The following is a 17,404-nucleotide window of genomic DNA, read 5'->3' as shown; positions in this document are numbered from 1 at the left end:
CCGTTTTGGTAAAATGGCTTCGGTATGGGCTGTTTATAGTGCACATCTCATTGGAACGGTGTCAGTACATTGACAATCCAACCAACGGTGCTAACCAAACGTTAAAAGTATCATGGGAAACCTTAAAGCTGGATTTAAATTCTCCTTCCCTTTGGCGACCCTGGGACGGATATTGGTGGTGGAAAAGGCATATTTCGAATGTGCTCACGTGACTCTCTTTCCACTAACATGGATTCCTAAACAGTACGGTGCATCGCATCAACACCAACTCCACCAAGAATGGCAGGCCTTTCCCAAAATGTGTTGAACATGAAGTTCATGAAAGGTGCCGATAACAAAGGCACCGAGCCCGCCCAACCTGCAACATACAAGAAAGTCAAGGACTCTTCTGAATGGTTTCTTCCGAACCGTGGACAGGTGCAACAGAAGATGAAAAGCGCCGTCAAAGTCAACACTGTTGGTTACGGCAGTATAGCGTCAATCGCTGCTGAACAAGAACCTGAAGTTGAAGAGAAGCCATCAAAGAAAGAACCAGAACCAAAGAAAGATAGCAAAAAGGAAGCCGATAAGTTCCTTGAAGATATCCTGGGTAAGTCAAAGAAAGACAAGAAGAGAAAGGCCGAGGGCCAATCAGGGAAACCATCGAAGAAGAGCAAGAAGCAGAAAAAGACGACGTAACCAAACTTCTTATTTCTTCGACAGCTTGCCTGTTTCAAAGCCTCCCTTCACTATTGCATCTCTAGTGGCAGAGTTGATGTGTTTGAACCTATCAGGCCCCAAATGGGTTCCTCCAAACCACCGACTCACCACCACGATAACATTCCAAGCATCCATAATCTGTAAGTTAGTATAATAGAACATGAAAAATACCCCGTTGTACATACCGTAAGAAGATGTAGCATTCTGCTGCCAGCTGCTGTTTCTCCATCGTCGTCACAGTCCTGGAAAGTGACGCCATTTTCACCTTTGATTCTCCACGAATTCATGTTATGTGTAGCTTTGGCGATCTTACGATCTGTTGTAAGAAGATTGAAGTAGTGCTTTGCTTCCTCAACAGAGTGAACTTCCCTTGCATAGGCAATAAACGTAGATCCTCTATCAAGAATAGGATCCGAGCTGGTCCATCCTTCAAACACATCTATATCTTGCTGAGTGCTATTTGAGATAACCGCTGGAGTAGAAGCTGCTGGCTGAGGTGAAGCCTTTGCTTTTTGTTGCTGCTGTTCACGCTGACTGGCTAGCTCTTCAATCTGTTGTTTATGCTCTTCAAGGTACTCCTCCAAGAAGGCAGTTATCTCACCAATGAGCTCAAAAACCACAACTTCCGAAGGCCGAAACGTCTGCGCCAACAACTCCATAATCTTCTTCTCAATATAATCATTATCAAAGTACTTCCTGGCGTCTGTGGTGTTCACCTGAAGGATATTCGGTCTTTCGTCAGGGTACTCATCTGGAAAGCTCATCTGCACCATGACGTCCTCATGGTCAGGAATAGTAATATTGAATATCAGAGGCGTGAGCTCCTTCACACTCTCCGGGTAGATTGCCCTGATAGCATCAATTTCCTCAATCTGTTCCTGCGAAGGCATATCTCGATTTTTGCATCCACAATACCTACTCGCACTAGTAGTAGTAAGAAACCTTGATAGTACTGCGCACTCTTCACGGTCTTGGGTATTCTTCATGCCGACGCTGGACGACTTCAAGGCTCAAGGTAATAAGGCGTTTGTTGAAAAGCGTTACCAGGAAGCCATCGACCTTTACTCCAAAGCCATTGCCTTGGATAAGGAGAACGCTGTTCTTTACTCCAACCGAGCCCAGTGCCATCTCAACTTGAGAGACTGGATCAGAGCGTCGAATGACGTAGAGGTGGGATTGCGTTTGAACCCTGCTGAAAAGATCAAAGTTAAGCTTCTTTACCGGAAAGGATTGACTGCCAAGGGCTCAGGAAACGTTGTCATGGCGAAACGTGCGTTTAACGAAGCGTTGGAAATGGATCCAGGTAACCAGGCTGCTGCCTCTGAACTTGACCAATTGGAGCCGAAGAAGGCCAAGCCAGAGACAGTTGACGAAGGACCAAAAAAGGTTCCTGTGGAAGTGGTTGATGAGTTGCCTGAAGAGTTCAAGCAGAAGATAAGTGGAGAGCCTGTGAGGACAGTTCCTCAAACAACATCAGCAAATGTTGACGCTATAGCAAATGAACTCTTTGGGAATAGAAAGGAGACGAAGAAGGAGACAAAGAAGGATAGTTCTCCAGGGAAGCCAGTCTCGTTTGGTGAACTTCCAACCATGCATTATTTGAAGTCACTCAGTTCATTGAGTCCAGAAAGGAAGCATAAGGGCTATAAGGTTGTGCTTGAGTTGGATAACTTCCAGCTAGACGAGATGTTCTCGTACTCTGGGTTGGATTCTGACTTCTTTGAATTCTTCTTGGAGGCGTCATCATACTTCCTTAAACAGAAGACTGACATTTCAGTTCAGCACATCATCAACAAGCTCGAGTACATGAGAAACTTCAAGAGATATGACCTTGTTATTCTGCTTACATCTTCTTCGCTAATTAACGACGTTGTCGACGCTGCGAAGTCTTATGGCAACGATGTATCGATTAAGGTAAAGCAACTTCTAAGTTAGTGGATCCTGTTCATGCCCTTCCTGCCGAATCTAAGTACTTCAGGCTGTCTGAGCTGCTGCAACAAGTCTGGGAGTAAGTCACCTAGATCTATATGGAATGCCTTCTTGGTGATGATGGGGGCTAAGATTAAGGCAAGGAAGAACACAAGAATCAAAAAGAAGAGCACTGCGTTCCAAAAGACGGCTATCCTTTGTCTGCTCTTCTGCTTCTTTGAAAGGAGTCGGCGCCGAATTTGCGAACCGGGCTTCACCCACAACAACATAAACGAATGCCATGTGTTGGCAAAGGGACAAAACACTATAGGAAGTTGGATGTAGAATATGGTATGTCCCACAATGACATCAACCGTAAAGTAAGTGAGCTCGCTGATCTTGCAAATGAGTTCACGAACCGGCTGTGTAAACATCAACCATCCTAATTCTGCCGTTACCCATTTTCCTGACCACCACGCTTGGTTAGATTTGCTGTGCCTAAACTCTCTTGTGAGCATCATTGCATTGATAAGACGAAGCAAAATTCTCTGGAGAAGTATCATGCAAGCGATTCCAAGTAAAGTACGCGGGATATCCAAGTTCTGTAACACCCAAAGCAACTCCACGAAGAACATTTGGTTTATGAAGGCAAGTACGTGAGCAACAGCGGCGATCACGCTAGGGAACCCTTTGAAACAGAAGCTTATTATTGGACCCAATATCACTGATATCACGAAGAACACGAGTAAAATGGCAATGTTAACGACAATTGGAGCGACAGATACGATGAGAATTCGGAAAAGCGTTAAGCTAGGAATTGCATTTCTTGCTTCCGCTTGGGAGTTCGTGAATAAGTAAGCACATCCGACAAAGGCTAAGCTGAAGAGTTCAGGTAACACGCTCAATAAAATTATGTTGAGTCTCTTTGGTTTCACCTCACTTGTGAATTTGACATCGTCATTACCGTACCTAAGTTTCAGTTTCAATCCAGTAAACCTGCTTCTTGCAATCTTGGTGTGTCTCACCCATGACTCGTCTTTGGGTGTAGTATTGCCGCTGAATAACCATTTCACATAATTGCCGTAATCAAGAAAGAACTCTGCCCTGGAGAATTGGTTAGGATTGAAAAGGAAAGGACTTATCAACAAACCAAACACGGTCATCCAAAAATAGATGAAGGAAAACTTCCACCATGAGATTGAAATGTATATGACAAGAAGTAGGGAAAATGCTCCAGAATTGAGTGACTCGTTGGCAAATCTTGTGAATAAGCTGGAGAAAGTCTCCCTCTTGGTGGCGAACCCTCTCCCTGTTGCAATATACTGGGCTCCTCCAACAGCTATATCACCCATAATTGATTTAGCATACATCTTGCAAACGAAGACTTCGAACAAGGGCGAAAGCGAGATGAAGTGTTTACCAAGTCTGGCGAAACACTTGTAGAATCCACGTTCTGTGATTTCTTGTACTCCTAATGGAATAAAAGATATAATGAAGACAACAAAAATGGAATAGATGCATCTTTCAAGCCAACGGATAATTGGGACAAGGTTGAGGCAGTTATGCGGTCTTCTCGGGTCAGTTATTGGCTTATGTCTGTCGTACTCACAAATAGACGAGTCATTGGCCAAAGCCGCTATGTTGATTCCCACAAGTAAGAATAACTGAATTGAAAGAACAATAAAGACGTTATTAAGGTGGAATCCAGCATGAGCATAGTAGAAGGAAAGAAAACGGTCAAGTGGAAGCTGAGTACCCAAATAGAAATATTCTCTTGAAAGAAGTTGCTCACCCATACCGGCTCCGATCTTAGTAATAAAGTTCAGGATGGAGCTGAAGCCAAGATCTCTTCCCTTTCCGCATTGAATATACTCACAGTGTTTGATCCTGCCACCTCTGAGAACTGCGTTCATACCAGCATAGATATCTTCATTTAAATGTAACCCTTTCTGTGACTTGGAAACACCTCCACGAGTGCTCATGAAGATTGTGTTAAGGAAATCAGGATGACCATAATGAAGTTTACCACCAATTTGGGACAAAGTTCTAGCGAAAAGGGTTCCAAAAGTCTGCTCTTTGCCAGCTGCAACATCACCAAGAATTCCAATATTTTCAGAAAAAATGTACTCCCTCAGACCAACAATTGCAACAGGATTCTGACTGACGGACCTTCGAGCGTCCTTACTATAAGGATCTGGAATTCGCTGCTCTTCAAACTCAGCCAATGTGTTGCGTATCTTGAGACATTCCTCGATGTAGTTATCCTGGTTAGCATCAATAAGTTGGATGTACTCACCTCTGGCAAAGACTAGAGCATGGTTCTGGTTGTCAGACTTACCATCTCCCAATATTGGATTACCCGAAAGTCTAATCCGGTAGACTGGTATCCTGTCTCCATTTTCCAGGACAGGACATGTACCGTCAACTAAAGCCGAATAGTAAGTAATAGCGCCGCTCTCCTCGTCGTGATCTTCGTCAATATAAGCAATCTGTAGTTCAGGATATGCCCTCATTAAGTATTCCGTGCTTTCTTTTTCATCGGCAGTAAACTTCTTATACCGCTGCATGGAAGCTATGATACGAAACTTCCGGGTAGCCATGTCATTTATCATTCTCAATTTCACTTCGTCGGTGGATTCAGCGCAATGATCTTTGCTTATTTCCAAGTCAGATAAAAGCTTAAGAGCTCGTGTGTAATTCATAAACCCGGATACTGTTCTATAGAGAGTCTGTGATCTCAAGGATGCCCAGATTCTCGTTCTTGTGACGTATTCGGGGGTAGCTGTTTTAAAACCAACTGAGAAGTAAGGCAAATCATCATGTTTTTCGGAAAGACTTAAAGACAACAGTGACTCCTGGGATTCGTCTTCTTCAGCCATTTGTTTGGTGTCCCAAACGAAGTTTGCCCATTCAGAAGCGTGTAATTGCTTAAGATACTCCAACATTGTAACATGAGAGAACCTGTCCTCTTCCTTGATGATCTCCTTTAACAGTAAGATAATCTTCTCGGTATAATGGGGGATTAGAACTGTAAAAGATGGCATTGCACGAACCTCTCTGATATCGGGCATAGGCGTTGACAAAGATTGAGCGAAGAACGTTATCCTTCGCTGTGCTTCTGACTTGTCTTGGAATAGCGAGCTTCTGAGGGAATCGTCTTCTTGTGAAACAAAAAATGTAGGCTCCCGAATGATTATTGTGTTACCGCTATCTTCGGAGTAAGATATCTCGTAGAGGAGACGATGGACCTGTTCGATAGACAAGAAGTGTTCCCTATACATAGCGATGATAATGGAATTCCAAATCTTGGAAACTTGGATCTTTTGGCTATGTTTGCTGTTATTATTGTTAGTCACCAAGATCTTTGACGCTATTCTTTTTGGAAGTCGTGAAAAGATATTTCTCCATGGGGTCCAGATAGAAGCACCGATGTAAAACGAACGAAGAACTGAGATAACGGTATTCCAAATGACATACCACAAGTAGGTATCCAAGAAAAAAAGAATGAAGTCAAGAACAACAATCAATATCAAAATGATTCGTGGTTGAAAATTGCATAGCCATGACCCGAGCCATTCGTCACCAGCACATCTGTTAACCCGCATTATGAAAAGCTCTCGAAGGGGATCTTTAAGGGAAAGCGTCAAATAGAAGTAGGATTCAACAAACTTTGAAGTGAAGACGCTCACCCACAATCCATACGATGCTAACTTATCAGAATCTTTTAGCTTGTAGAAATTTGACGTGAAGAGTTCTGAAGCTTGGGCAACACGTCCGTTGGGTTTTGCTCCGAACTGATTAGCATGGGTCTTGAATACTAGATAAAGAACAACTCCAACAGAAAAGACCAATTGAAGTGATGTGATGACGATCAGCAACGTGTTTCTTGTCTTGAGTCTGGATGTGAAAAACAAGGCAACTGTGGGAGCTGTATTAATGATAAATAGTACCACGAGCCAGACTATACGTCTTCCAGCGGGACGAGCGCCTGGCCATTTGCGAGGAACAAAAGACAACTCGAGCAAAACACTAACGAACGAAATAAGACAAGCCCAACTTCCTGCTAAAGCCATCACCGTGAGAGTCGTTTGAGGAGGAGGCTTCTCTTCCCTGGTGATAGAGTAGTTGTACGTGTAAAGAGGTTTCGAGTTGAACGAGGTGTAGTACCAGAACACGCAAAAGTGAATAAGTAAAACTCTATCAAAGTCGGTGAAGATATGGAGCCAAGAACGAGTTTCATAGTAAGTCTTATAGAATACCTTACTCCAATCTATCTCACCAAGTAGACGGTAACGGGCCTGGCGGTGCAAGTACATTAATGGAGTCAGGTCGCTCAATGTAATTCGTTCAATACCTTCACGATGCCAGAATAATTGATTCATATCATCATACCCAATAATTGAAGAATGGTCTTTATCGCTTCTTGACATTCTATTATTCTTGACATCATAACACTGTGCTCTATAAGTATTGTAAATGGGCGTGATGATGAGATCTAAAAAGGGAACCTCAGCCACATGCTCAGTCACATCGTCAAGACTATAGAAGTAGTCGTTGCAGCATTTGAATAAAAAGCAAAGACATTCAGGCATGAAGCGAACGTTATTTGCCTCGCCCCAACACAACAAGTAAAGCGAAATCTGGGTAACGTAATCGATGGGAGAGAAACGCAGCATATTCTTGTACCACTGCTCAACTGCAATTTCGTAAGTAGCGACTTTTTCCTTGCTTCTCCGGATGGTACCGTTCTTCTTAACATTAGCCCAGCCGTCAGTGTCGTCGATATCCATTTGAGCGGCAAAGTACCATTTACGGAAGTTAGCGTTGGGTCCACCAATATAATCACCGTGAAGCGTACGCAAGGCATTATAAGGCCCCATTCTAGAGGCTCTAGAGTCAAGCATCCGCATTAAGTAGTGGTATATGTTCTTAGAGTTATCCTCCTGGAATCCAAACACCTGAGTCAAGTGGCTGATGATGGCGCCAATCTTGTTGCGAGAAACAGGAACCTGGTCGCTGGGAGCCCAAGCTGGGTATGGATCCCCAGGTTCCGTAGCCTCGCCACCGTGAAGGTTGTCTGTCTTTGCCGACAGCTTATCATCACCATAAACACGAAAAAAACGGTCAGGGCCATGGCCCATACCCTCAACACCAGCCCAGTGACTAGAATTAAGATAAGGAGTTCGAAAAGCTGAAAAAGGGGCAGCTGTTTGTGGAGCCGTCATGGCGCCACTTTTCGGGTTGCCCTCAGCTCCTGGATCATGTCCTGGCGACACGTCTAGAGGACCTGGATTGTTAGAAACGAGAGTGGAGAGTCTACGAGGTAAAGGTGGGTCATACTAGGCGACGGGTTTTTCTTTTTCTGGGTTCTTTTCCTGCCTGCCATGAAGAAATGTTAGGGAGAAGAAAAAAGAAGAAGAAGAGAAAAAGTGGGAATTGGCCGTCCTTATATAGTTGTCAGGTTCAGCCGCACGGCGAGATTACGAAGGAGGTGTTCAGGGAAACGAAGAAGTGGGCGAGTAGGGGAAGAAGGAGGAAGGGGGATTTGTTTGTTCAATTGGAAATGTCGTTTATGTTTAATTTTGGGTATTTTCATTTTTTTCGGTTTTTTGTGGATTTTCATTGGATCTGTAATTTCACTGGAATGGTGAGAAATGGAGTGTTTAGTGTGGAATCATGGAAGATACTGAAATTTGAAATTTGGTAAATAAAGTATGATTATAAGTTAACATAGACATCTTTAATGGAAAATTATTCAAAATAGATGGTTAAGTCGAGCATAAGTGTATTTTGGATGTGGTTCTTGTCCTCCTTCCCTGGCCTCACTGGAATGGCTGCAAACCGAAATAGGGAACGTAAAAGGACAACCAGATGTCTACAAAGAAGATTGGAATGCCGTGATTGGATACCAAATACCTTTAGTGGTATCTTCCACCTTTATTTGGATTCTTGGATGTCGTTGTTTATAGACTTACTGAGGTTAACGGGGCATACTTAGCATAAGTATAGGGGCCCTTTCCAGTACCAAGGCTTCCCACGCTCCACCTCACTGGCATGTGTTAAACCAAAGCAGGTTACTTTTGATGGCTTTCTAACATTTGTATTCACTCCAGAGCCTTGCAAGTGTTACATCAAAGACTAATGACCTGGCCAGAGGACAACCTAATGGTTCTGTACGTGCTACAGATTGACCTAACAGCTTTAGATAGCTTCATCAAGGGCTACAATGTATTTAAGTATGTGGCCAAAATAGTTGGGCATTATTATAATGCAAATTATGTCAAGTACCCTTTTCACTTAACCAACAAGATGATGCTTTTCCATGCCCAAACAGTCATGATAAGATGGGTCTTCTAAAGATACTGCTTCCCTGCCAACCTCTACTGCCCTCCAAATCAGCCCCTTCTATTCCTCTATAACCTAAACCACCACCTACGCTCCATCACCTTTCCTCTCCTTATCCTCTCCGCTGGCTTCAGACTTGTGTGGTCCACGGCCCCACCACCAGCGCCTGGGACCTCTCCAGAACCGACTTTCATCTTCCTCCTCCTCGTCATCAGTATCACTTTCCCAACTCTCTTCACCTTCATCACTTTCACTCTCTGCTGGATCAAGGCCATTATACAACACTCTATTGTACCCACCCTTTAACAGACGAGGAATCATGGCAGATACTGCCAACAGCAGAAGCTCTTGACGTATTTCGGCTGGCGAAAGACCACTAGATAACAAATTAGCTGCCATTCCAGCTACAGCCGGTGCAGCCATAGACGTACCAGTAAGAATCTGTGGCTCGTTGCTTTCTGGATCCACAGAAGACACTTCCACGCCAGAAGCATAGATATCCACACAAGGGCCCCAGTTCAGAAAGTCTGCCATGGCCATTGTAGACTCGTCCATGGCTCCAACGGTAATGGCACCACGAGCACTGGCTGGCGAGGTTCTGCAAGCGTCTTCATTGGTATTTCCAGCTGCTACTACCACCACTAACCCAGTAGCAGCAGCAGCGTCCACAGCCCGATTAAGAAGACTATTCTTGATAGCGCCAAGGGAAAGGTTCACGACTCCAGCCACCCTGGATTTCTGGCGATGGGCAACCACAAACTCCATGGCTCCTAGGATTCCACTAAGTGAACCTTGGCCCTCTTTATCTAGAGTTTTCACTTCGAAAAGCTTCACTTTCTTTGCCACGCCGTATGTACGTGATCCCACAATACCAGCTACATGGGTTCCATGCCCATTGGTATCTCCACTGCCTTCGTTGGTGAAATCCTTACCAAAAACAGCTCTTCCTTCAAACTCGCTATGTTTAAGCGATATCCCCAGATCAATAATATAAACGTTCACATTCTGGCCACTTTCCTCGTCGTCGTAATAATACGGCTGCTGGCTATAAGTCGTAAGCCGTTTATCTTTACTAGAAAGGTGGGATAAGTGGGTTGGAGGGTTTTGCTGTTCAACCACATCAAATGCCCGAACCTCGATATCTGGAGTAACTTCAGCAACCATAGGGCACCGCTGGAGCCTCTCAAGCACCGACGACAGGAAATTACCCACAAAACCATGCAAATTGCCGATTTTAAACTGCCTGCCAATGAAGTCTCTTGCTCTATGAGCCCTGGGAATGGAAAGGTCGTATTTCATGAACGAGTCGATCGTTTCGGACGCTTTAAGCACCACAAGATGCCGATTCGAAGCGGCAACAAGGGTAGCTAGAAACCAGGACACTAGAATCTGGGGGAACCTCATTGCTGGTGGTGACTTGTGGTGGTTGCAAATGGCTGCGAAAAGGTATAGACATAGCAATATGCGAAACCTTACACCGGGCTGTTCGTATTAATTATATTATATCTATGTCATAAGGAATAAACTTAAAGGTTTCTGAGCAACGCCTGTCTGTCGGAGTCCGACATGGCGCTCAAGAAATCCTTGATGGCGGCGCTGGCGGCACCACCATCCTTTCTAAAGAGTTTATGTAAGTCGTGGCGGTTCTGTTCGCTCTTCAACTCGTCAATTCTCTTTTGCAACTTGCTGTGGTTGGTCTCGATGAACGTGCTGACGGCCTCGTCGTCTTCGAAGTCAACAGTAGGCATCCAACTCTTCAAACGAGCCACCTTCTCCAAACGGGAGCCGTTCTTGATCGACTCGCCAATCATCTTCAACAAGTACTCTTCGTTCAATCTTCTGCGCAAACGCCAGAAGAAGAATCTTCTAGCATCGACCCATTCAATCTCTTTTCTGATAACACCCTTGGCCAACATTCTTCCTGATCTGTCGTGCAAGTCGGCGAACTGGACGGAAATCTGGGCGTAGATAGGCAACAACACCTTCTCACGAGCACTCAACTTGGCGGCAACCTTGGCGTGTTCATCAGCCTCGAGCTTGCTGTTGAGCTTGGTCTTCAACTCGCGGTACTCAGGGTCCAATCTCTCCATGGTGGCCAACAACTTGTCTCTTCTGTACTTGATACCAACCATACCTTCAGGCTCCAAAACACCGGCTCTGGAATCAACATCGGCGTACATTTCCATCATGTCAGCGTTGATGGTTGGATCCACAACGACCCAAGAACCACCTCTCAACTCACCGTGTGGAGGAATGTAGGTGAAGATTGGCTGCTTGAAGTCAACCAAAGCGTCAACAATGTAAGAACCGTACTTGAGAACCTCGTTGAACATATCACGCTGACCACCAGAGAAACCTCTCCAGTTGGCCAAGATCATCAATGGCAACTGCTCACCGTGGTTGAAGTCGTTAATGGCCTGGGCAGTCTTGAAAGCAGAGTTTGGATACCACACCTGACCAGCTTCCTGGAACATCATCTCGGTAGAATCAGGGTTGGCTGGATCAGCAGGAACCAAGTTATCAACAGTTCTGGTCTCCACACCAATAACACCAATTGGGATACCACCAAGACGAGCTCTACCGACAACAACACCTCTGGCCCATCCAGACAAAGTCTCCTGGAAAGAGTCCTTATCGAACAAACCGGCTTCAAACTCGCCGTCGTCGTTCTGACGTCCAGAGATCATGTGTCTCACGTCATAAGGCACCTTTTGGGCTGGGGCGAATTCAACATCTCTGTCCCATGGGTCAGTGCTGTTCAAGATTGGAACTGGAGTGTTTCTCTTGGCTGGAATATAAGACATCCATTCCATGATCTTCTCCACACCAGCCAAGTCATCAGAAGCAGTCAAGTGGGAAACACCGTTTCTGTACATGATCTGGGTACCACCAAGTTGCAAGTTGGACGAGTACACTTCTCTACCCAACAACTTGTTGATAGCAGGAGCACCAGTCAAAATGATAGGCTGGCCCTCGACCTGGATAGCACGCTGGCCCAATCTGACCAAATAAGCACCAATACCGACAGATCTGCATGTCACCAAGGTAATAGTGAAGATATCCTTGTAAGCCTTGGAAGTGGCACCGGCGATCAAACCAGAGCCCTTAAGACACTCGACACCCAAACCGTTCTCAGCACCAACAATGGTCTTGATGACATAACGCTCTTCACCCTTTTCAACGACTCTCTCAGTGTTGACAGAAGCAGCGTTACCCTTCTCTTCAAGAGCAGCCTTGTCTTCAGCAGTCAAGTACAAGTACTTGAAACCCTTCTCTGGCTTGCCCTCTTCGTTCCAGGCAACCTTGTAGTATGGAAGCAACTCCTCGGCAACACCAATTCTGGCACCAGAGTTGGCAGAAAGGTAGATTCTTGGGATACCCAAAGAACGTGCCAACTCAGTACACTTGTTGAAGAACTCATCTTCCTCAGGACCGAAAGAACCGATCTTGTGAGTAATATCGTTGGCAACAATGACGAATTGACGTCCGTGTGGGTACTCTGGGGTCTTAACGTTGACCTTGAAACCAACCATACCGATCTTGCTCGAGCCTGGGTCTCTCTCAACAGCAGTCAAACCACCGTTGTCGTCGTTGATCAACTCTTCAGAAGTGAAGAAGTCTCTTGGAATCTTAGCATCCTTGACGTGCTTCTTCCACTGAGAGATAGTGGCTTGACGGAACAACTCTGGGAAATCGTAGACGTAAGTCGTACCCATGTTGTGGGCCTTGTAACGCTTAGGCTGCAAGGACTCCTTGGCTGGGTATGGAGTGTTGATGGATCTCATGTGCATAGAGCCTGGGTTGCCCATGGACTTGAACACCCACTCGCCCTTCTGGTTCTTGATCTCCATGTACAACTCAGACTTGACGACGTAACCAGAGACGTTGTTGATGATAGCTCTCAATGGGAAAGGCTGGCCAGAAGCTGGGTCAACACAGGAGATTCTGATTTCAGCACAAGTGACTCTCAATCTCCACAATCTTCTACCGAATCTCTCCAAGAAGGAGCCAAAGGCAGCCTCGACATCTTCAGGGGTAACGTTGAAAACGGCAGAGAAGTTGATGAAGATGTGGTTCAAGTCAGAGTTGGAAGTGTCGATAACCTCCAAAGCATCCAAAATATCAGACATCAATCTGTTGGACTCGGCGATCAAGTACTCACTGATGGAAATGTCCTCGCTGATAACGCCAGTTCTGATGATACCACGAGTGAAGAATCTCTTATCGGAAGGAGAGTTCTTACCAACAGCTTCGTAAACGTGAAGGTTTCTGTTGTCGGTGAAGATTGGCTTAATGTCGAAGTTCTCCATTCTTCCCAACTCCAACTGGAAGGCCAAAGCAGGCTCAATGTGTCTGATGACCTTGTTCTCGATGTAGTCAGGAGCAGTGAAAGTGTAGTACTTAGGGTAAGTACCGACCTTGTTACCAAAGACGAAGGTAATACGACGAACGGCAGCAGCCTTCAACTCCTCTCTGTTATCTTCGATAGTCTCGTGGACCTTCTCCAAAACTTCCTCCTCGGTTTCGTAACCGTCAATGTTGGTAACTGCAACGTTCACGACGTTCATGTACTCAGGTTGAGCACCAGCCTGGAAGGAGATAGCATCAGCAGGCTCGATCTTGTCAAGACCAGCAAGGAGCATGTCATCCATATCGTCAATGTGCTTCACCGGAACCAAAACACCGGTTCTGACCTTACCTTCCTTCTTGTTGTCAACGACAAAAGACAAGTCGGAAACAGAGGCAGCTCTGCCCATAGAGCTGGAGTCATCCTTCTTGAAGCTAGCGTAAGAAGCAGCATGAGAAGAGAGAGAAGGCAACTGGAAGGCCCACTGGATGATTGGCAATTTCTCCTGCTCATGGAAGTTGTACGTGATTGGGCCCAAAGAGTAGGCGATGTAAGAACGACGCACGTAAACTTCAGCGGCAGCCATAGCAACCCATTCATCTGTGTTGACCAAGAATTGGAGCAAAACATCAAAGACAGTGTGCTTGGAGTCAACAACTTCACGGATCACATCAAGAGCAGGAGATCTGTACTTGGCATAAACCTCACCGTAGGAAGTCTGCAAAACAGAAGATCTCAAAATGTGTTCCAACTGGTCGGATCTCTCCTTGATGGAAGGCAAAGAGCACTGGATCAAGATCTCTCTGGCCTTCAAAGCGACCTTAGCAGTACCACGAGACTCAAGTTCGACAATCTTTCTCAAAGACTCTCTGATAGGAGTAGCAATAGTAGCAGATTGCTGCAAGATTGGCTGGTAAGCATCAAGGATAGCCAAGATCAAGTTGTTCTTAGCGGAAACACGCGAGTGGGAAAGAGCGTAAGTCAGAACCTTGCTCAAGTCAGACTTGTTCTCGTCTCTGAGTTGCAAAATGACATCCTCTTCACGGTGGCTAGAGCCAGAGAAGAACGACTCGACAGTGTGGTACTCATTGATCAAATCAGCAATGAAGCTGTACTCGTGCTCAATCAAGCCACCGGAGTAGCTGGTGGCGACTTCAACCAAAGGAGCAACAACAGATGCAAAGAGAGAATCACCACTTTCCTTCTCAGCCTTGTTCATAAGCTTCAAAAGGTTCTTGGCTGGGAACTCGGCACCTCTGGAGTGAGATCTTTCAAAAAGAGCAGTCATGGCTTCGTCCAACTTAGGAGGCAATCTGGAGTGCAAGGCAGAACAATGCATGGCCCATTCAGAGTAAGGCAATTCCCTGTCACGCAAAATCTCAATCAAGTTCTTCAATGTGGAGTTCATGATAACCTGGTTATCGTAACCGGCCAAAATGTTTCTCAAGATGGAGGAGTACTTCTTGAACTTATGTACTGGACGAGTACCTTGGATGCTTGGCTCACCAATGTCTGGCAAAGTACCTTCGTATGGCAAAGCGTGCTTGACCTTAGATGGATCGTCCAAAGCCAAAATAGCCAAGATATCACCAGCGTTAACAGTAGAACCAGGCTGCTTGATGGTCTGAACGACACCATTCTCCTGAGCAATCAAAGGCATACACATCTTCATAACCTCAACCTCAGCGTAAGGCTGACCAGCCAGGACGTGCTCACCAGACTCAACGGTGTACTTGACCAACTTACCTGGAGAAGGAGTTCTCAACTGAGTAGGGTCGTTCTCGGCTTCCAACAAACAGGTCTTACCGTCAACAGACAATCTGGTAGCAGAAGGCTCCTCCTTCCAGTAGATGGAGTGAGACTGGCCGTCAATAGAACACAACAAACCACCGTCAGAAAGCGAACGAACACCGACAACAGCTCTAGTACCGTTCAAGAAAAGCGTGAACGAATCTTCGGAAGACATAGTAGCGGTGAACTTGTACTTGTGGCCCTCATAGATGAACTCAATAGGGAAGATAGTTCTCAACAAAGACTTGTTAGGAACCTGACCCTTCTCCAAAGAGGTGGTGTATTCTGTTCTGTCTTCTCTCGAGGCAATGAAGGCCTTGGTAGCGGCACCACACAAAACGGCGAGAATAGGGTCTGGTCTCTCGGCAGTCAACTTCTTGGAGATCAACTCGTCCAACCAACCGGTGGTGATGGTGTTGTCCTCGAAGTCTGGGGTCTCCAACAACTTGATTAAGTACTCCACGGTGGTTCTGAAGTCACCACGAATAGACAATTCTTTAAGAGCGACAACCATGTGTTTACGGGAAGCTTGACGGTTCTCACCAAAAGCGAAAATATGACCGAACTGGGAATCAGAAAAGGAATGAATCGAAGACTGGTTGCTGACGGAAAAGTAACCCCAAACGTTGGAGGAAGAACGGAAGTTCAATTCATGCAAGTTACCACCGGAAGGCTTGAAACCCTCACCTGGATCTTCAGAAGTGATACGACAAGCGGTACAGTGGCCCTTTGGCTTAGGTCTGCGCTGGGTGGTCAAGGCGGACTCAGACTTGAACTCGAAATCAATTTCAGATGAAGTATGAGGGTCGGCACCGTACAACGTTCTGATATCTCTGATTCTGTGCATAGGAATACCCATAGCGATCTGAAGCTGAGCAGCAGGCAAGTTAACACCAGTAACCATCTCAGTAGTAGGATGCTCGACCTGCAATCTTGGGTTCAATTCCAAAAAGTAGAACTTGTCGTCAGCGTGGGAGTACAAGTACTCAACAGTACCGGCAGAAACGTAACCCACAAGCTTACCCAATCTGACAGCAGCGTTCTCCATGCTGCGGAAAGTCTCTTGGTTGGCGATCGTGACTGGAGCTTCTTCGATAATCTTCTGGTGACGTCTCTGGACCGAACAATCACGGCCAAAAAGGGAAATGTTGGTTCCGTACTGATCAGCCAACAATTGCACCTCCAAGTGTCTAGCAGAGCCAGCCAACTTCATGATAAATATAGGAGAGCCAGGAATCTCATTGGCTGCTTGCTGGTACAAGGAAACAAAGTCGTCTTCGTTATCGACCTTACGGATACCTTTACCACCACCACCTTCGGAAGCCTTAATCATGACAGGGAAACCGATCTTACGGGCCTTAACTAAACCGTCTTCAGGGCCTGTGCAACAACCCTGGGAGTAGACTTCATCAGAAACAGACACAAGATTCGTCTCTTTATCGATCTGAACGTCAGACACGCCAGTACCCGACCAAGGAATACAAGGCACGTCAGCGTGCTGTGCAACGATTGTGGAAGAAATTTTATCACCCAAAGAACGCATAGCAGAGCCAGGAGGACCAATAAACACGATCTTCTTAGGCGAAGCAGCCAACATCTCCGGCAAAATCGGGTTTTCAGAAGCATGGCCCCATCCAGCCCAAACAGCATGGACATTCGTACGTTCGGCAATCTCCACAATCAACTCGACATTGGCGTAGTTATTGTTGTTGGTGCCGCCAGGCACCTCCACACACTGGTCGGCCATACGGATATACTCAGCGTTGGCAGCCAAATCTTCAGGCGTGGCCATGGCGACGAATTGAACGGCACGTTCATCGCCAAACGTCTCGTAGGCCCATTTACGAACGGACCTGATCTCTTTCACGGCGGCAATACCGTTATTGGCGATTAAAACTTTGGAAATGACCGTGTGGCCCTGGTGGGCCTTGACAAACTCGGTGACCGGGCCTGGTTCGGCACGGTCCACGGAGTTCAAGCCAAAGAAACTCGGCGGAACCTTGCTAAGAGCCGTGGAAGGCGACATTATGTAGTTGTAAAAACGGTTAAAGATGGAAGTAGTGGAATAATGCTGGCGCTGGGCCAAGTGGGTATGTACAAGGAAGAATCTGCTGGAAAAGCGTCTGGCGGCAGGGGAGAATAATCTATAGTTAGTAAAGCGGAACAGGCCTGTGCGCATGCAGCGGAAGACCCAGAGGAATGTCTAAACGTTGGGTTTTGTTGACCTTTTGGTAGTGTTGTTGAGTTTCCAAAGAGTGTTGAGAAAAGTGTAGATGGATGGCTGGCGCGAAACTCCGAGGCGCCGAGGAAGCC

At 45.9% G+C, this 17,404-nt stretch overlaps 5 protein-coding genes across 5 annotated transcripts; 2 read left to right on the top strand and 3 right to left on the bottom strand. All coding sequences in view use genetic code 12, as the record gives it.

Annotated features, from left to right (window-relative positions):
• Nucleotides 1-279: 279 nt before the first annotated feature.
• On the top strand, nt 280-678 carry CXQ85_001223 (uncharacterized protein; the record flags this gene model as incomplete). Its single annotated transcript, XM_025484940.1, has 1 exon — nt 280-678. One exon carries the CDS (start codon nt 280-282, stop codon nt 676-678), a length of 399 nt encoding a protein of 132 aa, XP_025339871.1.
• A 125-nt stretch (nt 679-803) lies between these two features.
• Nucleotides 804-1,589, bottom strand: CXQ85_001222 (uncharacterized protein; the record flags this gene model as incomplete). The annotated part of the gene is made up of 1 exon (XM_025484939.1): nt 804-1,589. The coding sequence occupies one exon, from the start codon at nt 1,587-1,589 to the stop codon at nt 804-806; it is 786 nt and encodes a 261-aa protein (XP_025339870.1).
• Nucleotides 1,590-1,683: 94 nt separating this feature from the next.
• Nucleotides 1,684-2,711, top strand: CXQ85_001221 (uncharacterized protein; the record flags this gene model as incomplete). Its single annotated transcript, XM_025484938.1, has 2 exons — nt 1,684-2,601; nt 2,631-2,711. 2 exons carry the CDS (start codon nt 1,684-1,686, stop codon nt 2,709-2,711), a joined length of 999 nt encoding a protein of 332 aa, XP_025339869.1.
• A 307-nt stretch (nt 2,712-3,018) lies between these two features.
• Nucleotides 3,019-10,356, bottom strand: GSL2 (Gsl2p; the record flags this gene model as incomplete). Its single annotated transcript, XM_025484937.1, has 3 exons — nt 3,019-3,085; nt 3,112-7,894; nt 9,126-10,356. The coding sequence occupies 3 exons, from the start codon at nt 10,354-10,356 to the stop codon at nt 3,019-3,021; spliced, it is 6,081 nt and encodes a 2,026-aa protein (XP_025339868.1).
• A 122-nt stretch (nt 10,357-10,478) lies between these two features.
• On the bottom strand, nt 10,479-17,117 carry ACC1 (acetyl-CoA carboxylase; the record flags this gene model as incomplete). The annotated part of the gene is made up of 1 exon (XM_025484936.1): nt 10,479-17,117. The coding sequence occupies one exon, from the start codon at nt 17,115-17,117 to the stop codon at nt 10,479-10,481; it is 6,639 nt and encodes a 2,212-aa protein (XP_025339867.1).
• Between the last annotated feature and the right edge of the window lie 287 nt (nt 17,118-17,404).

This window comes from Candidozyma haemuli, assembly GCF_002926055.2.
Source record: "Candidozyma haemuli strain B11899 chromosome Unknown B_2014730914, whole genome shotgun sequence".
Lineage (NCBI taxonomy): Eukaryota > Fungi > Ascomycota > Pichiomycetes > Serinales > Metschnikowiaceae > Candidozyma > Candidozyma haemuli.
This window is presented reverse-complemented; position numbering and strand designations above follow the sequence as displayed.